At 37.3% G+C, this 25,160-nt stretch overlaps 1 protein-coding gene across 3 annotated transcripts; it reads right to left on the bottom strand.

The window, feature by feature from the left end:
- Positions 1 to 4,220: 4,220 nt before the first annotated feature.
- LOC110853181 (neuropeptide CCHamide-1 receptor) lies at positions 4,221 to 13,899 on the bottom strand. 3 transcript variants are annotated; one of them, XM_035854609.1, is made up of 8 exons: positions 13,218 to 13,899; positions 8,476 to 8,705; positions 8,272 to 8,391; positions 7,910 to 8,193; positions 7,268 to 7,413; positions 6,985 to 7,140; positions 5,904 to 6,116; positions 4,221 to 5,343 (listed from the first exon to the last, which is right to left on the bottom strand). In XM_035854609.1, exons 2-8 carry the CDS (start codon positions 8,643 to 8,645, stop codon positions 4,813 to 4,815), a joined length of 1,620 nt encoding a protein of 539 aa, XP_035710502.1. In that variant the 5' UTR covers positions 8,646 to 8,705; positions 13,218 to 13,899; the 3' UTR covers positions 4,221 to 4,812. The 3 variants fall into 3 exon arrangements, with proteins under 3 accessions (XP_035710502.1, XP_035710503.1, XP_021957119.1); XM_035854610.1 differs by having other exon boundaries at positions 13,561 to 13,899; XM_022101427.2 differs by having other exon boundaries at positions 7,910 to 8,169; positions 13,218 to 13,897.
- Positions 13,900 to 25,160: the final 11,261 nt, after the last annotated feature.

The following is a 25,160-nucleotide window of genomic DNA, read 5'->3' as shown; positions in this document are numbered from 1 at the left end:
GAAATTCATGACCTCTGACCTGGCGCCGTGACCTTGTGTCCAACCTTCTAATCAGGTCTGACCCTTGACGTAAGGAATTTACGTTCAAGGTTTCAAGTCTGCATGTCGTTGAGTTCACGAGTTATCGGACCAAGAGACAAGCGGACGGACGAATGGACAGACGGACATGACGATCTTATAAAGGGCTTTCTTCACGCCTTAATAAAGATGTAAATATTAGACACATTTATACCCGAACAACATAATTATTGCTACTCATAAGATTATTTATTATACAACGCTGAAGTGGATCCCGGTCAACGATAGCCTTTGTTTGTTCACGGGTCTTTTATCGGTTTCGTATATGTCTATCGGTACACACGTAGTAAATAACTCCTTGCATAATATTTACATATTTATGTACACATGTATCTGCGAAATGGGATACTTCTCATGTAACCTTTCTTCTCATGTGTGTTAGTCCTAAACAAAGATAAAAGTGGCGACGTAAAATACATAAAACTTATGTAAAATCATTATTTTTAGAAAATACAAAATTCATATATTGAATTGGCTAACATTTGTTTTCTCTTTGAAATAAATTTACTGAAGTGAATAAAATAATATCAATTTTCTGCCCAGGTTGGCATTTTCACGGGTGGAGAAAGTTCTGGAAGAAAATTTTACGCAATATTTACGTTCACTTATGTAAATCATATCTCTTTGTGCGTAACGTAATGAAAATGAAGATATGCAAATGTCTATCTATGTAAATTTATAGAGGGAACACGACCATAAATCATATTTCCTTGTGCGTAATGTACATAAATCAAGATATGCAAATGTAGACGAAATAGTCATATCTATCAATCGTCCCATAATTAGTGGGATAATTCGACATAAGTGAAATACATGGCTCCACTCTCCAGGTGGTTGAATTGAATGAAGTAATTAATCACATTTAATGATCAGCCGGCTTAAAATTCATCCATGAAAGTGTACCAGGTATTTCCCATTCACGAGAAAATGATACTTGACTCACGAATTTAATGGGTTGAGTCATGTATAAAACCCATTTCATGGAATACTTAAAGATTTTATATACGCAGTAAAAATTTGTTTAGTACTCATTCATCGCTACTTTGCTGTGTTTGGTTCGTAGTAAAGAAAAAAATCTGATTTTCTCCCAAGTTTTTACGTCAACTAGATACGTTCGTTATCAAGCTCGTCTAGAAGTTCTCAGAAGTGTGGAGGTATTAAAAATTAAGTAAAACTACGATTCCGTTCCCACGTAAATATAAGTATACAGCAGGCAGTAGGTTACAAGATATACGCTACACATTAAGTAGTATGTACATATTCTGCAAATATTTAGCATTGCACGACAAATACAAGTTCTCAGAAATATGCACCTATTAAAAATTAGCTAAAACTATGCTTCTTCTCCTACGTAAATATTTAAAAGCATACTGCAGCAACCAGTAGGTAGTTTAGTTTACGAGATATATACATACATATGCGTATATCAGTGTACTACACACATTTGCATACTATATACAAACATATTTCTGCAAATATTCAGTACTACAGCTACACGAGGACAAATATGTATGGATCTGCAATTCGCAAATATTTGCCAACATTTGCTTTCTCCCCAGAGAAAACAACAGGTTTCTAAATATTTGATTTCATTTCTCTCTGTCTCCCATTACCAGTCAGATCCATTTGTCAAAGAAGTGAAAGCGTATTGCATAATGTATTATTCAATACGTATTGTTGAAGGACGAGAGAAATTTTGCACTACAATTACATAAGTGCACACTACATAAGTACGTGTATACACTTACACGGGTACATATGTATGCATAAATAATCGATCCGATTCCACTGTCAGGTTCAATATGTACAAATTCGTAAGTGTAAAGTGAGTAAATTGACCTTTTTCTCTGCAAATTTTCAAAGTTTAGTGGTGGTACTTCAACTTCCTCTTTGACAGCATACATGCATACATTAGACAACAGCTCAATAAAGTAATCCATCACCTGTATCACATTTTCAAATTTAGAATGGTTTTTCAAAATTAATAAATTGCTAGCTCCTAATTTTTTAGAATTGAGTTGTGTATTTCTTAACAGAAAGTGCTATTTAATAGCAAATTTATGTGCATAAGTGAGTATATACATAAATTTGCATATGTATATACACATATGCGTAAATAACCTATCCGATTTCAGGTTCAATATGTATGTAAGCGTAAAGTGAGTAAATTGACCTTTCTTCTCTGTAGAATCTCAAATTTGAGTGGTACTTCAATGTCTTCTTTGACAGTCGACCTTACTTTTTGGTACATAAGACAACAGCTCAATCAAGTAGTTGATCATGCATCACATTTTAAAATTTCATGCAAAAATATATTCATGCAAAAATGCATCTTCAAAATTGACAAATTACGTCCCCAATTTTTTAAAATTATGTTTTACATTTTTTTGTACAGAAATTACTATTTAATGAATGGAAAGGTAGGTCTGATTGAGACGGAATAGATAATAGGCACAAAGTCGCTTTGCGTCATTTACGGTTACCAAACTTGATTATATTTTGAATGATTGTGTAACTAAATTAACTCCTCGACGTCGTCTGTCCTCCTACAAGAACCACTTTGCTTGCTTTCTCCGACATAATGCATTCTGACAGGGCGTAGCCGATCCTGTTAAGGTATTCGCAAAATGAAAGTGGGCTACCTAGATCGTGCTCAGCAGGTGTTTCGCTTCTTGCGGGTTTGCTACATTTCTTGCACTGCAAAGAAATAAACGCAAGAAACGCGAGGTGCAAGAAATTACAAGAAAGTGCACGAAAGTGGGAGAAAGTGCAAGAAATATGTGCCATCAAGCCACGTGCACGATGATGTATGCGCAGCGGGCGTAGTTTCTAGCGCGGCGCCTTTCATTTCTTGCTGGTCAAAATATTTACCTGCAAAAAACCACTTTCTTCCCGTTATTTCTTGCAAGTGCTAACTTTCACCCGAAACACTGTGCCCAGCCAGCCGAGGTGAAAACTGGCTGAGAAGAAGAATGGATCTCTTAAAATAAATTGCATTTCTACCTTCGAATAGATCAGATCAGAATGGATGGATTGATGAAATGAAATTTGTTTCCTAAAAAGCCATCTACTTTTCCGGGGAGCGGATAATAATACTGTCATCTGGCCAGTAAAGTTTTCTTCGCGAATAATAGCTGACTTGTCCCATTTATTCGGCTGCATTGAATTTCTGGTCATGTTCCCTTTAACCAAGCTCATCTCGCTCGACTGGCAGAACTGACTGACTGACTTTCTCTCCTCGTCAGCAGCAGCAGCAGGAGGAGGAGAGTCAAGTTCACTGACAAAAGCAGCAGCAGCCGCGGTCGGAAGATTTGATTTGGCCAAAATTCCTTAAATGTGGCCTCGCCGTACATGCAAATGTCATTAGTGTGCGAAAGGAGGCCTTCATTACAGTTATGCTTTCGAGATGTGTTACAAGTCTCAGTTTAATAAGAAAGGCGTTGCGCTGTCCATTTATGAAGGAGGAGAAAGCAGCTCTTTGCAAAATTGAGACTGTGATGCGAAATCTAGACGAAAATTCAATTTTCTTTCATCTAAATACGTCACAGACTGCGACTCACGGTCGGTTAGTCTAATTTGCCAAGCACAATTAATTACACGCGACGGTGGCTACTTTGAAATAATTTATTGACGTAGGTAGAATGCGATGGTGTGAAGTGCAACATTCGGATTTTATTGAAATTTTGGAATTAAATATGCAGTTCAAGTCAATACAACCAAGTTGGAATGATCAAAATTTATCATTTTCGAGATCAAAGTTGAAAAACAGGGCATTTTTACCTGTAAAAAGTAAACTCGAGTGTGCTAAGTACCTTCCCTTGGTAAAAATGCGCATTTTTTCAACTTTGATCTCGAAAATTTTGATAAATTCTGATCATTCCACAAGACAAAAACTGCGTCAAGACACATTAATTTCATTAACTTGAACTTCATATTTAATTCCAAAATTTCAACAAAATCCTAGCGTTGCACTTCACATCATCGCATTGCAAGAAAAGTCTGACGGCCAAGGTAAATAAAAAGTGGAAATATAAAGAAGAAAAATGACTCCATCGTCCAGTTCAATAAGAATGACATCAAATGAACGATGGGACAAATTCATCATCATAAAAATTGATCAAAAGCTTTACAGGTTTTTTATTCATAAAAATTCTCCACTTCATTTACATACAACTATTTATTCCCTAATTGGAAAATAAATTCCAAGAAATTTCTTACTCACGTAAATACATATTTACTTTCTTCCATTATAAGAATACACCAGGTTGCTGAGTATATCACACATTCATCAATTTATCCATCCATCCATCAATCACAAATTACTTGATATCGATTCTCTCATCTCATCTCAAGGTAAACTAAAAGTCTATATACAACTTAACGCCAAGATATTTTAGCTCTCCAACTTTTCACACACGCTCAATCTTCCAGTGACTAAAAGAGTATTTATTTACTCAAGAAGAACTAAACCATTTGATTCAATATTATACATACGTGCTTCTCAAGTTAGCTGGCTACTTAATAAATACACAGTTGACATGATAAATATACACCTAGATAAGTACTCAAGTAAATACGTACAAAAGAAAGATATATAACTTATATAAATTCATTTGCTCCACGTGTCACACGTACTTCGTGTCAAAATGGGAAACAATCATAATAACAATAACGTAGTAGAAAGTTTATCCGACACTACTTTCACTTTCTCCGGACTTTCTCCTCTCTGAAAAACTAGCAACTATTCTCATCAGCCAACTGCTTGTTTCTCGGTGATGATTTATGTTGTGATGAGGTAACGATGTGCGTTAGCGGGATTGCTCCTCCGCCTCCACCTCCACCACCATCCGAACCTGAGGGTGTGGTTGAGCTGCTATTTTTCCTCGACCAGGGTGATCCTGGCGCGGCGTTGTTGAGGTGAATATTGCCGTTCGTGGTGGTGGGCGACGATGCCGACTTTCCACCCACCACGACGATAGCTTTAGTTTGTTGGTTGACCGCGGAGTCACGTTCTCCACGGAAACTTTTTTTGTGAACGTGGTGATGGTGCTGGCTCGGGCTGTGGGAGGTTCGCAGGTGGTTAGCGTGCAGGGCGAGTCCAGGTCCGGCAGCTCCGGTGTGGGTGTGACCGTGGTGGATTTGTTGGACCCCGGTCAAACTACAGCCACACGCGAAGCCGGCTTGACGGAGGAGCATGGCTTCCTGCGGGGTGCGACGTGGATCCGTTCGACAGCAACACCAGCAGAAGAGGTGCTCGTTGTATTGCTGGAAAGGAAAAAAAGGAGAGGAAATTTGTAAGTATTTAGAGAAATCAGGAAGGAAACAAAGTTGGGTTTGTTACACTCTAAATAAAATTGTGTAAAATTTATACTACTGAAAATTGAGGATGATACAATAATTGGGTGAAATTTGTATCAAACTTTGGGTAAAGTTTTGCACAACGTTACGAAAATTTTTAACACGGTGAAAGTCAATTATTTTACTGGTTCTCAGTTTCGGGTGTAAGTAACCACTTGCAAGAAATAGAGGCAAGAAAGTGTTTTTTTGACTTGTAAGAAATTCAAGGCGCAAGAAACCACCTTTCTCCGCTATATTTCATACAGCGCGTTGCTGGCTGGCGCATATTTCTTGCACTTTCTCCCAGTTTCTTGCAGCTCGCATTTCTTGCGTTGCTTGCTTTGCAGTTCAAGAAATGTAGCACATCCACAAGAAACGTGACACTGATTTTACCCAATTGTTGCATCATCCTTATTTTACCCAAATTACGTGAGTAAATTTTGCACAACTTTATTTAGCGTGTATTTATATACATGTATCTTCCTTACCTTGCGAAACGTGCCGCTGACACAGTAAAGTGTGATGGGGTTGATACACGAGTTGATGAAGGAGAGACAAAATCCCGTGATTCTGCAGGCGTGCCAAAAGTCGTTAAATCCATTTTCTGCCTCTGGGTAGAAGTAGAACCAAAGGAGGAACAAGTGCGAGGGGAAAAAGCACAGGGCAAAAATCAGCACAAAGGATAAAATCATCTTGGCCACCTGGAAGTGTGAAACATTTTCATTAGTTGGATTAGAATTTACACCCTATTTATGTAGCTCAGGCCAATTATGGAGTGTAATTATGATGCCCACGGGGAGAAAACTACTCATGAAAATTAATCTAGACGATACCCTCGCAAGAAACAAATCTCAGACACAATTATTCGCGACATCTTTTTTTAGTGATTCTACATTCGGCAAAAAAATTTCTATGAATTTTATCAATTTCCTGGAAGCCAACATCACCACAAATTTGATATGGACATGGAATCCCAAAAACTTACGAATGTACGTATGTAAAAAAGGTCAATAATCAACATAATATGCTGTGACATCTGTCACATTTCGGTTTTCATGCACATTTCATGTACATTCGTGCGTGCGTGCAAGTTGGCATTATTTATTTGTCATGTACTGCACATACAACATGGCATGACATGGATCGACCCGACTCACCCTAAAAGTGCTAATATCGTGCCTTTATTACACCTCGGCGACCACTTTTCACCAAAACAGAGGTGTCTGAGTAGCCACAGACTTCAATAAACCGCTTTCTCCACGCGACCAAGTCAACACCTTCGAAACCACCGGCATCACATTCACCCATTTGGAAAAATACAAAGCCCAATAAATGTTTGCCACGACAAAACAGAAACAAAATACATGGCTAAAAATGTGGTGAGGTCACATATGCACTTTGTACTGGTATAGACTTCGAAATAACTTCCTCCCAATTGGCAATAGGTTGTTTCTGAGTGGTAAATTTTTATTACCACAACGGTAATACCCCTTATTACCGTGTCGGTTGTATGCAATCCGGTCGGTAATGATTCGATACCAATTTGCTAAGAATATAATTACCACCCACCTTTCTCCGTCCCTGCATCTGTTTGGCTTGTCCTTGGGACTCGCCGGGCATATTTCTGGTGGAGAGGACCAAGTGACGAGCCATGATGATGTAGAAGTATCCAATGAAGAAGAGCGGGATGGCGTAGTAGGCCAGGAAATGAAACATGACCATCATCTGTGGGAGTAATTTTCTTTTATGTAAGTCATCAATCTTTCCCTGAATGCAAACTTCCTTCCTCTCCCACAACCACGATGCCTTATAGAAAAAGGAACAAAATGATCCTCGTAGACAAAATAAATACCTGCGGGTATTTGTCTCCAAATGGGTGGTCGGGTGGGAATGGGTAGCAGACGTAAAATACCCGGCCGGGATCTTGATGAGAGAAATCTCGTACGTAGGAAAATATCGCGGAGGGCAGCGCAAATCCGATCGAGACGAGCCAAATTCCTGAAATAATAAGAGAAATCACATTTTCATTCGTGTGGTATTTGATTTCTTGCAAGATTTTCACATGTCTTGCACTGTAAATTGTGCGAAAATGCAAAAAATTAGCGCCATCTAGATTGGGAGCTTATATGAATTTCTTAAACTTCTTTTTGAAATTCTAGAGGCTAAAAATCTCAAATTTCGTGCAGTAATTTCTTGCAGGTGGTTTTTTTATCGCTTCAAACACTTCGTGTATCCCTTTCATCACAGATTATGCGCCACCTAGCGGCTCACCCTTTGTTCTATAATTAGTTATAGAGATTCTCCGCTAGTTAGCACTTATTTCTTGAAACTCTACTCTTAAAATTCTGACCGCAAAAAAAAAAAAATTTCATGCACTAATTTCTTCCAGGTGTTTTTTTTTCTACCGCAAACCAAACACAGACTTCACCTCTTTCGTCACACATTCGAAATTTCATTTCCACCCGTGTTTGATAAGAAAACATGCGTCATTTACCTGCAATAGTGATGCACGTAATGCGGGTAGCCCTCCGCCCATGCAGTTTCCTCATGGGGTCTGCAATCGCAAAGTAGCGATCCGCCGAAAGCGCCGTGAGCGTAAAGACGGAAACCCCGATGGAGAGATCTTTAATGAACTCGGAGAACTTGCAGACGAATTCGCCATACGGCCAGCTGTCCACGGTGTACACGGTGGACGTGAAAGGGACGCAGAACAGGATCACGAATAGGTCCCCAACCGCCAAGGAGACGATGTACCTGTCCCCAATTATAGAATTTAAACTGTTCAAAGTTTGAGGGTTGTCGATAAACAGGAGTAAAATGAGAAGTGAAAGCGGGGAGAAAGTTGAGACGACTCACATGTTGGGAACGTTCCGCATGGTGCGGTGCTTCATGAAAATGGCGATGAGCGTTCCATTCCCCAGAATCCCGATGACAAATATGATCGCGAAGAGGATCGGGACGATGTAGGTTTCTGGTCTGGAAATAGAAATGCAGAGGTGAATAAACGAAGGTAAATAGGTGATAACTGTTTAATTTGATGGGCTGGCTGGTTTTACTTACCTCGAGCTGAAAGGTACGTAGTCCATCGTGTCGTTGTAGTCGGTACTGTCGGGATCAAAGCTTTCACCACCTGAACTTTGATTCCAGGCGGTGTTTTCGTCATTATTCTGGGTTGAATCCTGGCCGATGTCATGATGAAGCTCGTTCAGTGGATCTCCCATTTCAATCATGCTCTGAGTAAGGGTTCACAAGTGAGAGTTTTGTCTACTGGCTGGTTGTAATTTGATTGTCTGGAAATATATAAGGTTCACGTGGAGGATGAGACAATTGATGAGATGAGACAAATGATTTCGAAATTTGTAATTTGATTGTCTGGAAAGGCATATGTAAAGTGATGGATAATGACAATTGGCAAAATTTGAATGAGTTTTTGCGTAACACAACATTCTGAGAAAAGTCAATATTTCCGAATTTCCTTAATCATGTTGGGTTCTCAATTTGTTTATTTATTATTATTTGCAATATTGCAACGCATAACGAAATCACTGGGAGAAACAAACACGGAGAAAGTTACAACTTCTGGTTTTCCCTCTATTTGAACTGAAATTAGTATTTTACTCGTGATGCTTTCTCTTTCTCTCTTCTCATCTTACAACCAACAACCGCAAATCCACCACCACCACCATTATCGACTTCACTTCCTTCCTTTATTTCTTCTCGAATTGTGAATAGTTCAAATAAAACTGGAGAATTTCTCTCCTCTTTCGAATAAATAAGTAAATTAATCCTTAGTTTTCTTGGAGAAAATCCTCTCTTTGCGGCGAAAGGAGAAAGGAAACGGAAATTGCTGGCTGAACAAGGTGTGTGGTTTCCAGTGATAAAAGAAAACATTCGCCGTCTCGACTTTACATGGTTCTTCGAATACACATACGCGATGCAAGAATTTGTTTAAATAGTGGGAAAATTTGAGACGATGCTGCTTTCTCCACGAAATTCGTGTGGTATTCATTCGACTCTAGGATTGCTTCCTATTTCACGGAAGGCTTAACTCGTGCAGTAAAAAGGAAGCTTAGCTTTTTTAAGTCGACGTGAAATAGATAAAGCTTTCTTCGTCCCAACGTTTCGTAATCGTTGGACAATTCGTAGACGGAATAATCATTCCACCCATGCTTTCTCTATGTATTTATTTGCGTGGGTTTATTAAACTATTTATGAGGGGGTTATTTTTGGCAAGAATTGAGTCCTAGAAGAGCTAATTATTGTGTGAAATGGTGTACAAAAGGGGAGGGTGAAGATTGTGAGACAAGTAATCATTGTGGGAAATTGGATTTATTAATAGTTCGATGAAATCTCGTTTAGTTTTAGGAACGCGACTTTCTCCGAGAATTGCGGATTTTTCAAGCAGATAGTAAATTAATACGTACTGTACTTGATCTGTTAAAGTGGATTTATGTATTCTCTTTGGTAACTTGCGCCAATGTAATAATTTAACTATGGCGCAAATCGAAGAGTGAAGTTTAGAGACACCCCTACTGTTCAGCTAATATTAATAGTCTGAAAAAAATCTGAAAGGTTTCCTGGCAGATATTTCATAATAATATTTTTTTAAAAAAACCTAATAACCTCTCAGAAAATTTTCCAATGAATTGAGACTATTAATATTGGCTGACGTTGAACCGTAGTGGCCTGACAATTAGAGAAAGCAATTATTACCTCCAATAGTTGTAATAATTCGACCCTGACATAATTTTAGTGGCTGAACCTCAGCACCTTTATTATTTCCCTCAACCTGCCAATTTCATCATCACACCACAAATTTTAATTTATTTTGATCCCAACCAAACCCAAACCTTCGAGACGCTTCAAATTATCATCAAACTGCGGGAGACGATTTTTTTTCCTCTCAAAAAATTTGCAAATTGGGTCGAATAACTTCTGCTCGTTCAACTTTCTCCAATCTAAAAACCACGAAAACCAAACCTAACCAAACCTGATCTGGAAAGGTGTAAAGTCGAAACTTTTTACTTCTCCGCCGCACCGTTTCATTCCAATCAGTCAGGAACATGAGGCCCATTTCCGGCCCGTATTGCACAATTTTTTCATTGCGAATGAATTTGTATAATGTGTACAATGCAGGAAATTTTTTGCCAAAGTGGGATTGGAATCGATAAAAAAAGTTTGCAATTTCAGTTGTGAAAACGATTTAAGTAAGTCGTCCGATCTTCAAAAGTTTAGTGGAAAATTTGAACGATGACTTTCCCCGTGAGAACGTACTAGAAACATAAGTATTTTTTGGTTAGGATGGCAAAAACGGTGAGATTTCCAGGAAAAGAGGGATACATTTCTGGCACAAGTCGTCCTCACAACTTGAAAACTTCCACCTCATTTAATGTCACTGGACTGGAAGAAAGTTTGTCTCGGAAATGTCCTCATGCAAGGAAACATTCATAACTAAATTTTCCCTCGTGAGTAAATAAGTAGTCCAACTAATTAAAAAAAGTGTATCCCTAAATGATACAATTTATAAATATTTATTTATGCAAAGTACATATTTACATAGAAAAAAGTTTGAAAAAACTCATTTATTTTAAGAAAAATATGAAAAAAATTGACAGCATTCGTTTCCTCAAATCCTGACAAGATTACGTATTTGTAAACTTAACTTTTTTAAGCAGCAGAAGAAGACTCAACTGGAGTTAGTTTCTGGTTAAATAAACATTTGTAGCCAGTTTGTCCTACGTGGATCCGACTGACTTACATGTAATCTCAATTTATTTCCTTTCCTCTTATCTGCAAGGAACAAGACGGCTTTGACTGCATGCTTCTTTTGAGCTACTACGATGCACCGCAAAATGTTGACCCACCCAATGCCGCCGTTGAACAGGCGGATCTACTTGAAACAGAGTTGAGTCGGTTTTACGGCTTTCGGATATCAGAATCATCCGGTTCGGTTTTGATGGATATTTTTTATAACCGAAATATTCGAAGTTAGTTTTAATGGATATTTCTTAGTCGAAAAATTTGGATTCGGTTCGGATGGATATTTTTTAGCCAAAATATTCGGATTCAGTTCGAATGGATATTTTCCTATCCAAAATATTCGCATTTGATTTGGATGATATTTTTCAACCGAAAAATTGGGTTAGAATACACATTTTTTTGGAGTTCGTTATGATGGATATTTTTCCGTCACAATTTTCGGATTCGGTTCGGACGAATCAGACAAATCGTCCAACCGGCTCAACTCTGCCTTGAAGTAGCATTTCTCTTCCCAATGGGATCGGAAATGGGAGAGGATTATATTCGTGCCAAAATCAGAGTCATTCTACTCTTTCCGTCCGCCCCATACTTACAACTGTAACCTGAAATCTAATGTAATCACTGCAACGTATGGTTTTCATCACAGCACAGAAAATAGTCCCAGAAAACCGACCGACCAACGATGATTAGCAGCAGATTACGTATTTTTGGAAACATAAAGGTCTTTTATTAGAGGCATAGATACATATTTGAGGATTCATTCGACCTGTCCCACAGGTCCCATTGTTCCTTTTCCTGGGAAAATATTACAGCCAAAAGATTACAAAGTTTCTTTCTTTCTTTCTTTTCTCTTTCTTATAAAATGAGAAGAATGACGAGAATTTTCTTTATTGCGGAGGGAACAACCTTTCTCAGGTCAACCGCAAAAATATGTACTTGACAACCACCTCAAAAAGATGATGTGATCGACACAAGTAGATGTCGCAACCTCACCACCAGACCAGATACGAAATGAAATGAAATGAAACACCCAATAATAATTTTTTCCTTATTTCTTCTCCTTTGTAACACAACAATTGTCAAGTAGTTGACAATTTTTCGACAACTGGAACTCTTTTGTGGGAAACAAATTACAAAAGAAATGTCAGTTTGTACTCGTGATATTGAAACACTTGTGATTGTGACATGCGATGGGCGACCTTTTAAAGAAATTAGACGTCAAAAGTTCGGAGAAAAGGATGCATTTGACATTAAAGACTTAAGTGTCAAGGGTGTTTGGCTGTTGTGGGTTTTCTACATTTCTTCCGGTGCAAAGGAAGAAGTGCAAGAAATGTGAGGTGCAAGAAACTGGGAGAAAGTGCAAGAAATATGCGTCATCTAACCACGCGGCGGGAGGCAGTTTTTAGTGTCTTGCATTTCTTGCAGGTTAAAGTAACTGTAAAAACCACTTTCTTTTCCGTTATTTCTTGCAAGTGGTTACTCGCACATGAAAAACTCGGTGGCAAGTGTGTCCTTAGTTAGCTTTTTGTCTCATTTTTTATTATTAAGAAATGAATTCCAACTTTCTAAACCGTTAATTTAACCTGCATATTTTACAAATGACATATTACACAAATCAAAGTGAAAGCTATACAAGAGCGAAAATTCTATCTGTCAAGATGCTCCTAAGTGGATGTCTGTAGATCAAACGTAACGTGTGTGTCTGAAATGAATAACCAATTACTTTGGTGTAACGGAATCTGGTAAAATTACCCGGGTTTTGAGATTAGAGAGATACCACGACATAAAGTAGACACATATTCTGCTCACCTGACACTTTTAGTTGGAAACAAGTGCAGTATCATATTTTATCAGGATCAGACTTTTCCTGAGTCTCATTTTTCCCACAGGAAACCACTGAACTCTTGAGCACCTCTCAACTTTCACTCGAACCTCGAGATACTAATGCTAATAAAACAGTGCAATTTTCCCCGAATATTGCAATTCCCCCACATACAATTTATTATGTGAATGTAAAACTAATGAAAAAGTTGTGACCTTACCGAGACCCAAGAGGATGCCGAGTAGTTTCTGCTCAAATTTTTCCGCGATTATTCATGGAATGAGATCATTTCTGGTGAAAATTGTCCCGAATTACGTAGATACATTTAATAAATAACTTATTTCTTGACAGTTAGAAATTACCCACGTATTATTTACTTCACACATTACATACAGTAATTAACCAACTTTTAATTATCTCCACGTACGTCAGTCAAATAATTTTCTGGCGTGTTGAAAAGTCCCGTTCGCGTGACGTAATGCAACTTAATAGCTTTCACTTAAGTAATTGGGGCGAGTTGGTTAACAAAATTGGGCTTATCCACACTTTTTCTAGTTACTTACTTACTCATCCGTCAGCTCATTAAGTATCTCCTTTGGTGACAGTTGATCCGTTAAATCTTGAAAATCAAGACTCTTCTTCTTCTTCTCCAAAGTAAATAGGATCCTTGCCAGGAAATCAATCAGTCACTGGTAACAAAAAAAAGTATGTAGTTGCCGATACCGATTAGCGATGATGATAACAAGTCCTGTCAAACTATAGCTAGATAAGTAGCCAGCCAAGTATTTAGTCCGTTTGCCGGGGGAGATGAGAATTGTGCAAGTGTTCGTGTTGTTGAGTGAGACTCCTGCAGTTGAGTGAAGGCAGGCAAAATCCGAATTTCGGTGTCGGGGTGGTTCCACCATCCATGATCCATCCACTTGGAGAAGTACGTATGTAGCATTGTGTGGTTTTTAGGCTGGCTGGCTGTATCCGAGGTGCGGGTGTACTTTTGCCTGCCAGAGTGGATGGATCTCTTATCGAAAAGAGTACAATTTGTAAGCAGGGTTGTTTCATACGTACGTATTTAGATATCTCTCAACTCGTTTCCTTCCTAAGTTCAGTAGGTACAGTCAATGGAAAAAGTATTGGCAACACCCACGCAAGCTAAATAAAATTGGTTATAACTTTGGCATGCGTTATCAAATTAGCGTGAAACTTTGAACACATTTGATAAATCTAATGTAGTGTTCGATTATAATCGTGTTTCCGATTTAAACCTAGTAAACATAACGCAATCCAAATTTTGACCCTAACTAGTCAGGTACGAACCTGCAAAAAGTATTGGCAACATGTGGCTAAATTAGTTACTCGACACAATTTTCTTAACCATCTTCCACATTTCGTTACGGTAAGGTAATTAAGTGACAAAATATAACGTTAGCGACATTTTAAGTCTACAGTTGTGTTGTCTGGAGCCAAAATGGCGGCACTAAACCAGCTGTATTTGGCGCGGCGAGAAATATTCATGCCTCTTCCATAAAAATGCTTTGTTATCGAAAAATCAAAGAGAAAACATACTTTTCCATATTCACTATTGAAAACGTAGCAAAGAAATATAAAATGACGATCTCAGTTTCTACTTTTCGACGATGCGGAGGAAAAAGGTCACCTACGCCCAAAATCTACTGATGAATCAAGCAACAAATCACTCGAGATCGGAAGATTTTAGCCCCCAAATCCATGTTGAATTGCAGTACTAACTGTGGGCAAACATATCATTCAATTTGGTGTTCACTAAAAAATTATGCCTTGGGGTTTCAGGCTCCAGTAGCCCGACCGACGAGAGAGTCCCCAAAGCGAACCACCTCAATAAATTGGGATGGGCTAAATATAAGCCTCAATTGACTTCCAATGAATGAAATAAAATCTACTGGTACGACATAGGCATATTTTACTTATTCGGAGCTCATTAATTGGTTCAAGTCTGGCGGATGCCATAAAAGGCTCAGAAATACGAAAACGTTAGTATGGCAATTTAACACATAGGAGGATCGATTATGGTTTGGGGTTAAATGACTAGGTGGCGGCGTGTTTACCTGGTCATTATCGATAAAATCATGACCAGGGAGGTCTAATTAATCATTCCAAACGATAATTTGAAATTATTTGATAAAAACCTGATCTGGGGAGGAATTTTATATTCCAAAAATGCAGTGACCCAAAACAGCTACCCCAATTAAGGATGCAAGTTTTTGGAGACCGAAAAGGTTAAGCTTCTTTCGTTGGCTGCACAGTCTCCTGATGTCATTCTGATTATTTGGGCTGCGAAAAGAGAGACCGGTGGGAAACCACTCGATGAAAAACGAGCTTGTCAAAAGTTCGAAACAAGGGTGGCCAACCATATAAAAAAACGTTATAAAGAACCTTGTCGAATCAATTCAACGGCCTATTTATGCTCTTATTGCGTCGAGGGGAGGTGCCGCGTAACATTAGAAGCAGTGGGACGTAATAAAATTGGCGATTCTTTGATTTATGATTTTATAAGTTATAGGGTGCCAATACTTTTTGCGGGTTAATTTTACATATTTTCCAACAAATTATTTAAAAACTGCGTTTATCCAATTTTAATCAATAAAACATGATTATAATCGAAAACTACATTAGATTTGCTAATTGCGTACAAATTTTCATGCTAATTTGATAATGCATGCCAAAGTTATAGCCAATTTTATTTAGCTTGTGTGGGTGTTGCCAATACTTGTTCCATTGACTGTACATCGATTCTCTGTTCTCCGCTTGATTGCGACATGATAACCGCTTAGCTCACTCAGGAACTTTGCATGGGAACCTCTTATGTAGATACGAATCCTATATATTTTATTGCGCAATGCATTCATGAAATTCGCAAATTCTTGGGATTTCTATGTATCTAGCTTTGTTCTTTATTTATTTATCACCATTTTTGTGATACTTCACTCTTTAAACAAAATGTCGTTCATGAAAGAATGGAAGGTCAAAAAGCTTATAACTTTCTCCACCGCTATTTTCACCCTTCAAGGGCGATGTGCAATTTAAAACGTGATAGATCGTGCTCACACATGGACAGTTTTTGGAAGGTTATGTTACGCAATGCTAATTTCATGCGGATTATATATATTTATAGATATACATATATTTCTTCTATCTATGACGATATGTATGCAATTTAAAACGTGCCTGTGCGAAAGTAAGAGGATGTTCACACATGGAGAGTTTCTTCAAAAGGTTACGTTACGCAACGCTTATTTCATGCGGATTAAGTACGCATATTCTTCAGTAGGAATTTTGTAATGTAACAAACTTATGTATGCTGGAATGTGTCAATGTCAATTTACATAAATATGTGGTCTGGTCGTGGTGTGGTCCCGCGGTTGAGTTGTTATTCGGTGCCGTAATGCATATTTTATTGCGCGTGTATGTATATATATATTTAGTGGCCGCGGAAGCTGTGGGGACATTAACATTGTGGGATAAGGGAGGGCAGGGTTCATATAACATGGGCAGATGATGGGGACATTGAATAACCGTGGGGACATTGTCCCTCTGTCCCCATGCTTCCGCGGCCACTGTGTATTTCTACAATTGGTAGTAATTGGAAATGTCATACCCTTCCAATTTGGGCATATTAAGTAAGATTTTTATGACACTCCTCACCTTCACCGCATTCATTCATTCATTCAATCCCATTTATTATTCATTTCGCTATTATGCTGAAGATCGATATTTGACTACTAACACGACAATAATGACACGTTTGATGACAAGTATTGTGTGTAAGTGACGCTATCAGAAGGAGAAGAAGAAACGGTACAAAGAAACGATTTGCACGATTTATGTATGCAGACGAGACGCATTATGTTCTTGACTTTCTCTTCTCCTCAACCAGCCCACGCGTGTGCTGGAATGAAATTTTATGAAAAATAAAAGATGTGATATCGCTCAATTTTACATTTTGCATATGCATGCAAAGTGGTTCTTTTTCTTTCTTTTCGATTAGATTAGATCCCAGTAAGTACTTACTTTCATCTTCTTAATAATTCAAAAGAGGGTAAAATTCATGCCACGCCGGCGGCTTCTACTCAACCAGAAGAACCAGAAGGCGGATATGTATTTATTTTCATTTTTTTTATTTGATGTCGACCGAAGGTTAAACTTTGTGCGTGTGTTTCCTTTCCTTTGGTAAATCACATATATCACAAAAATTTCAAAATATTTTTTACATATTGTATCAAATTTCTTGGTTTGTAGACATATTTATAAATATTTCTGCTATTATTTGAGAAATATGTAACTCTTAAGACATTTTTTCAAAATACGTATATTTTGTAAATATTTGAACGATGTGAGGCGAATTTTTTTTGCTGGATCACAAAATTCAAAACAATAAACTCAGAAATACAAATTTTGCGAAAAAATTCTTGTTTACTTTTTTTGCACATATTTCGTAAATATTAAATACATATTTTTCCTAAATACATATCCGCCCTCTGCTTATTACTCCTACCGCGATAGAATACCCGTTAATTGAGTAAATTTTTGGCAAACATTGACATTGCAGTATAAAGAAATTTCCTTGTCAAGTCGAAAACATGGGTAAAAGTCAAGTCGTGGAGTCAGTTGACATAATGCATAAATTGCATTACGTAATTTTTTATACATAAAGTCCTGTACCATTTAATATTACATAAATACATACATTGTTTAAAGGAACTACATACATATATTTATCAGAAAATTATTAAATAGGGAGTGAGCTCTCCATACATAAACTTGTAATGAAATTCTACCCAATTTTTCCCCTTTTTTGATGTCGTAATCTAATAAAAAATCCTATTTTTATGCACATTGATGAAACTCAAATTGAATTTATTTTGTTCACAGTGAAAGAAAGAGAGCTAGCAAAATTGTGCCCGGGTTAAGATTGAGTGACGCGATGCATGAAAAATGAATGTCCCATATTTTCATTCCACTGTGCCTCGTGGAGGAAAATGCATTTATTTCATGCAGTGCAAACATAGGATAAATAAATAACGACACCACATTTCACCTCGCTCGACCACGTAATTTATTTGCACAGACCAATTTACTAAAATAGTCGGGGAGCGACAGAGAGGTAAATTAATCAGCCAACCAGCCAGCCACCCGCACTCCACGCGCAAAATGAGACGAATTAACTAAACCATGTTCTAATAAGCAAATAGTGTTCACGTCACGACACATGCACGTGAAGTGAAGACCAAATAAACACACAAGTTTTTAGTGATACATATTTAATGAATGGGATTCATTATCATGTAAACATTTGTATCTATGTGGATTGCTGGAGCTCTGTGTAAACAATAATATGGTAAATGCGAGCCACAAAAAATAGAGGCATGCATATTCACCAACGTCTTTTCTAATAATGGACATTTTAGGCATGTTTTTCACGGATCGGCTTAAAAATCAAGTAACTTAGCACAAACAAGAGTTAGTTAGTGTGACACTTGAGCACTCTTGCAGAATTTACGGATTTAAGAAGTTTTTAAGTTGGCAAAAATGTGCATTTCACCAGCAGAAAGCGAAGAGGTGAACGCCGTAAATTTTCGCATAGTAAAAATCTGCGTTAACTTACTATTAGATCCTTCTTAAATCCGTAAATTCGGTAGAAGTGGCAAAGTGCGACACTGGCCTATTTTTAGTCATTTTATTTTTTAGTGCTGGTTTTAAGAAAATCCGTGAGAAACATGTGTGACATGTGCATTGTAAGGATGCCCAGATATTTTAGTATTTAATCTGCGGATTAAAATTTTGCAAAGTTTTTTGCCTGAATCTTGCCCTTCAGGTCTTGTTGCTTAACTTAATTTTGTATGCACAAAAGTGAAAGCTTATCAATTACGTAATCGATGCAGTTGTGCAAACATTTCTAGATTGGAAAAGTTCATGGGCAAAATATTTTCACTACAAAAATAACCTTTAGAAGTAAAATTGTGGTAGAAATGTGCACAATTATGAATATGGCTTAATCACCGAGACATTTGTATGCATATCTGATCCGTCATTTAATTTACATTCGCACCCAAGTGGCAGAAATCATGAGTTGAAAGTGCCTACGTGCCCGGCTACGAAATGTTAATCCACTTTGTCCTACAGAATCCACTTAAGGATTCAAAATCTGTGAACAAGTCTCATTAAGGAGGCAGGCAGACAGGCTCATTAGCTAATTAAACTCTGAAAGTATTGCAATTATAAGTTTGCACGTGGATAGAGTGCATAAAAGAAGGTCTGATCTCAAGTTGAGAATCTTGAGACAGAAGAATCAGTCGAAATCGAAATTATGGTTTGGTTTGATTTCCCAATTAAATAAGTGAAGCGATGATAAGAAATAAAGAACAGATTTTTTTCAGCCGTCACCAGGAATTAATTACTGTTTGTCTGGATACTATAACCTCATTTGCATACGTAAATCTGCCAATTTTTGGCGATACCTGTGTTCAATCTTAGCTCAATTTAATTTAGTACTTTTCACGAATTAAATATGTCGCGAATTATGTTGCCAAAATATAAAAATGCTGACGTGACTACAATGGGCAAATAGTATTTACCCAATGACCTCGAAATCTATTATTTTTCCCGCACGTCACAGTCACAGTTCCCTCAAGTTTATAGTAAATTATTCCAATTCGATTCAATACGACACGTGGAGAGGATTGAATTTCCTAGGCCTATTTCCTTACATGAATAAATGTTATCTTATGTAGAGATGTTTACCATTAAAAAGCCAAAAGGCAGCACGTGCCTGAATTTGTGTTCTGTTTTATCATTTACAAATAATTAAATTTAGCTTTTCTGTGAGAAACGGAAATTAAATTCGTATTCTTTACTTAATCTGTGAAATGGAGAAAGCTACTTCCATAGATATTGTATATTAGTTAGATAGCACGATGCATTCCTTGTTAACAAGGTAAGGGGATGATGCCTAACCTTTTGATTCGTGGGCATTTCATCAAGCCTAGAATTGTTTTTGCTTTCTGTGGTGGTTATTTTTTTACCGGTGGTGATCGCCACTCACAATGGAGGTCTCCCAGCGCATGCTTTCCGATTTTGAGAAAAGTAGTGTCAATCGATCATAAAATTAATTAGTATGACGTTTGCAAATGACAATAAAATTTACTGCTCATTTTCTCCTGTTCTGATGCAAATGTCTCCGCCAAACTGCGCATTGGGAGATCGTGTCTTTCAAATATGTCATACTAATTAAATTTGTGACCAATTGACACTAATTTGGACTAAATCGGGGAGTATACGCTGGGAGACCTCGATTGTAATTTAATCAGTTTTATGTAATTTCCTACAGTCCGAACCCACTGGCTACTTCCGACATTCATGATCTTATGATAGATGTATGTACAAGCACACGTGAAGTCAAACTCATGCCGGTAAATAGGAGCTGATTAGAAATCTCTCAGATGTCAGTGGATTTGCACAATTTCCAAGGCATGAAGACAAATAAATTCCAAGTATTTTTGGCATTTTAGCATAAACTAAAAAATACAACTCTGAACTTTTGAAGCATAGACTTAAATATGTTTCAATGCCACGAAGTAAAATAAAATTCCAGAATCAATGGTTTCCTCCGCATGGGCATAACTGCAACTCTGCCGAAGAGTCTTCTATGTAACGAATAAAGTTAAAAATAAATATCAAAGGAAGAATAGAATTCCATTTCGTTTCGAATCCATCCATATATTTTCCCGCAGTAAAAATTCCAGCTTCACGTTAGACCCGGGACATGATACATCTCAAAATTACAATTTTTTCCAGTTACTAATCTCGCACGTGGCGTGTCATAACTTTATCAATGAAATCATTAAGTGAAAGTCAAGCTGAAGGTGACTCGTCAGTCACAAACTACTAAAGGAATTTGGCACATAATTGAAACGTGGTGATTGAAAATCTCTCCATCAATTGTTCCCGACAAATTGGCATATTAGAAATTTCGAGATTTCACTCACCCAGAGAAAGTTTGAAAGAGCAAAAGCAAAACTTTCTCTTTCTTTCAGGAACAGGTTTGAATTAGAAAGTTTCAGTAAAGTGAAAGCGCTCTGTTCGGGAACGAACAGCAGTTTGTTAATGTTTTCCTTTCTTTGAGTTTCCTCAAACTTTGCATAATAATGCTGCCCGTACAAAAGAACATCATTACATAAAATTACGACACAATAATTAAGCCACCATTCCCATTCACGGGAAGGAAATCGTTGTCTGTTTCACCAAGCGGGGAAAAGATCTTCATCTCAAAAGTGTTCATCGTCATCTTCAGATTTGCTTAAAATTTTGTATTTACGCATTTATCGGATGAAATGAGGGCAGGAAAACCAGTCCGTAATTAATTAGTAGTATTAAAAAGTAAGGTAATTTGCATATGGTCACAAATTCCAAAATGCTTCAATTTTCTTGGACAAATTCAGCCTTTCCTGAGAAAATACGACAACATGTGCATAAATTGGAAAATTCTCAATTTGTTGAGCTCTGACGCTGGCTATGCCAATCAGGATTACTAGAGCTTTTAAATTGCATACTTTTTGCAAAAAAATGAGAATATATTCAACAAGTTTTGCTCAAAAAATCATTTCGTATCTATTTATTTATACTGCCGATTATTTATGCATATTTACCTTACTAAAAATAATGGCTTTTAAGTTTGCATATTTTTGCAAAACTTGGCTCCACATTCAACAAGTTTTGCTAAAAAAATCACTATTTATTTATACATACCACCCACCGATTATTTATACATTAGTAAAACTAACAGCAGAGAAACGTTCCCTTTTTATTTATCGCATTGCAATAACAATAAGAAAAAAAATCGGGCTGGAATTGTTGAGAAAGTCACGAGAGAGACAGACTTTCTCCTCCGTGTAAAAAGAATCTGAGTGAAAGTCGGAGTGTTTGCAATGTCAATACTCTTCGGAACATTTGCTTCCATTATGTTTAAAACTTTTTGCTTGGTTTGCGGACTAAAACGCTTTTGTTTTTCTATCAGAAAGCTTATATTCCCCAACCGCCAGCTCCTCTCGTTCGATTCAATTGAATTCTGCTCAACTCAACCTTACAAAAATTACATTACTGTGGTCAAGTAAAACCCCTCAGAGCCAAGTTAAGCTTGCTTTCAGAACCAGCATGCGGCACCAACTAACGGAGAGACGTGGGACAACGTACAAAAACGTGGTCCATGCAGTTTTTCGGGCGGTACAAGTAACCCCTTGCAAGAAAAAAGGCAAGAATGCGGTTTCTTGCAGCTATTTTGACTTGCAAGAACATCAAGGCGCAAGAAACTATGCCCCGCCGCTATAATTTATACGTCTGGAGCGTGGCTAGATGGCGCATATTTCTGGCGCTTTCTTGTAGTTTCTTGAACCTCACATTTCTTACATTCCTTATTTTGCTGTGCAAGAAATAGCTGCAAGAAAATGGTTTTTGCAGCTATTTTGACCTGCAAGAAATCCTAGGGGCATAAAACGACTTCCCGCCGCTATCCACACAGCGGTAGCTAGATGGCGCATGTTTCTTGCACGTTCTTGCTGTTTCTTGCCCCTCACATTTCTTGCGTTTCTCGCTTTGCAGTGCAAGAAATGTAGCAAACCCACAAAAAAACGAAACACTGGGTCCATGCCCAAATTGGCCAAACTATACGTCCGATCCATAGTCTTTTGGAAAGCTAATAGAATTAGTATTGTGGAGAAAGTACGACGGAAACACGAAAATTGAAAACGAGAACAATTTCCTCGTTGGATTTGGACATCTTTTCGTTCACTTCTGGAGTACTTTACTCTCTAATCGTGCGGGTGAAAGCGGTTGAGAGAGCGTGCGAATTTGGCGAAGTCGCATTTGTTTTTACATGCCGGGTGTAATCCTCTACTGACAAGAGCGATTTCACTTCCAGGGTCAAATCTCTCCTCTGTTGGATTAGCGTAAAGTAAACAATTCTCAGGAATTGGAGATCGAAATGTTCTCGAAAACGTAAAGGTCAATCGCTCCACATGATGTTTGAAGAGGGAGGATTAAAATGTGTATGTACTCTGTTTGGTCTATATATTTTAGGAAATCTCAACTCTTTATTTGCAAAAAAAAGATAGGTATGTACTTAATTTCAATAAGTTACAAAATTCGGGGAACCTTAAACTTGAATAAATGCAAATATTCAAAGAAAGTTAAAAAAAATTTTGGTATGAATAATTCACAGAAAGTTTGGGAAACAGGAAGTTATCCAGACTAAAATGACCCTGATGTGTTACAATTCATAAAAAAGTCATCCCCAGAGACAAGGATTGCATGGAATGGGGAGTTAATTTGCTTACCCTGGTTTCTACTCCAATCCAATGAGAAAGTGCAATGATAACACAACCTGTTATTCCAATTTTTACAATAGTCCGAGATGAGGTATTTCACAAATTAGAACCCCTTCCTACCCGACATCTTAAAAGTTGAAGTGAAATTTTCTCCTCTTTCACCCAGCTAACGAGTACTTTCTCCGAGTGGTGGAGCACTCCTCGGAATTCGACGCGAGTGCTTGTTTTACTCGGGGAAAGGCAAGAGTTCTATTTAAAGTATAAGTATACACTTCACTCCTTCGTAACTTGCGCCATCGAAGCATATATTCACTTTTAAAAGTGACATCAAGTATAGAACGGTCAATAGCTGAAAATCCATATCGATTGATGGTTGTGATTCTATAAATGTTCATTTAACCAAAATTTTAAATTCCTCATCCATATATCAACTCGATTAAATTTGATTTTTACTTTGAAAATCTATACCTAGAATTCCGTGTGAACTAAAGAAAGCAAGGAAAGATTCATTGTTATGTCGTCTCATTCATTCAGCCAAACTTTCACTCCAAGCTTTCACTCCATTTAATCTCTCCAACTTATCCAGCATATTTACTCCAAAATCAAGAATGACTTAAATGTCAACTACTTATTTAAACCGTGATGTCATTCCTGTCGGAAAGTTGCATCGATTTTTTAAATCTAAAACATGCCAGCGTTGAATATTTGATTCCTTGTCTTCTCGAAGATGTACCACATGTCGAATTGAATCTGGATTTAATTCCTCCCGAATAAGTTATTGGTGGGTTGGGTTTGGTTTGGTTGACTCCGATCCTTCGTTTGAATTGGAGATTAACTTGGCTCGGATTTGTATTGGTTTTCTCATGAGCAGAGGGCGGATATGTATTTAGTTTAAACTTTTCCATTTTATGACGACTGACGCCCAAACTTTGTTGGTGTCTTGCAAAACTTTTATGGACTTCTAAAATTTCAAAAGATTTTTACATAATTCTAGGTTTTTGGACATGTAAACATTTCTGCGATTATTCGAAAAATATGTAAAGGTTTTTGAAATTTTTTTCAAAAATAATTACACATATCTTGCTAATATTTCAACAATTTGATTTAAGACGATTTTTTTACTCAAAGAAATTGGTCATGACAAAAATATAGAGCATTAATTCCAAAAATTTAATTTTTTAAAAAAATTTGGTAGTATGTATACATTTTGCAGATATCTTTGTACATATTGGTGATGTTTTTGAATACATATCCGCCATCTGCTCGTAAGACAGCAGATTTCCCAACTTCAGGGTAATCTTTTCTCTACAACTTCCTGAACTGGGAATATAATACAAAGTTTTTAGATTAAAATTCAGATCTGGTTTGTCAACTCGGTATCAGGAATGAATTAAATTTTGCAGACAAGAAAGTCATGATTCTTGTGCTGCTGCATGAGAATACTATAACACACCGTTGGTTGTTGCACATGAAAAATTCATGGCTTTCTTCCTTGTTACAAAATTAAATTAGCATTTATTTCGAGTCGTTTAATTTTTGTGTAGAGTAATTTAAATATTGAACACGTTTTGTACAGAATGAAGTTTAATTCATGAAATATTTATTGGGGTCTCAAACCCTGCGAACTTTGCAGGTGTGCCTCTATACATGGAGTTTTATACGCATTTGTTCCACTAGAAGCGTTGCAATTTGCGTGGGAAACTTTCACTATGGTGAAAAATATCGGTTATATATTCACTAAGTAAGTAGTTTCTAAAAAATAAGTCGTTGAAAGTATGACAGCGTGACAATGTGCAAAGTTTTAAATCAGCGAA

This window comes from Folsomia candida, unplaced genomic scaffold, assembly GCF_002217175.1.
Source record: "Folsomia candida strain VU population unplaced genomic scaffold, ASM221717v1 Fcan01_Sc008, whole genome shotgun sequence".
Lineage (NCBI taxonomy): Eukaryota > Metazoa > Arthropoda > Collembola > Entomobryomorpha > Isotomidae > Folsomia > Folsomia candida.
This window is presented reverse-complemented; position numbering and strand designations above follow the sequence as displayed.

Bases quoted from the DNA above. Each gene is read 5' to 3' on its own strand.
- LOC110853181 (XM_035854609.1), bottom strand. From the start codon at position 8,645: ATGATTGAAATGGGAGATCCACTGAACGAGCTTCATCATGACATCGGC. The intron at 8,392-8,475 runs GTAAGTAAAACC...TTCTATTTCCAG, and splicing joins TACGTACCTTTCAGCTCGAG to ACCAGAAACCTACATCGTCC. The intron at 6,117-6,984 runs GTGGGTGGTAAT...TCACACTTCCAG, and splicing joins AGATGCAGGGACGGAGAAAG to GTGGCCAAGATGATTTTATC.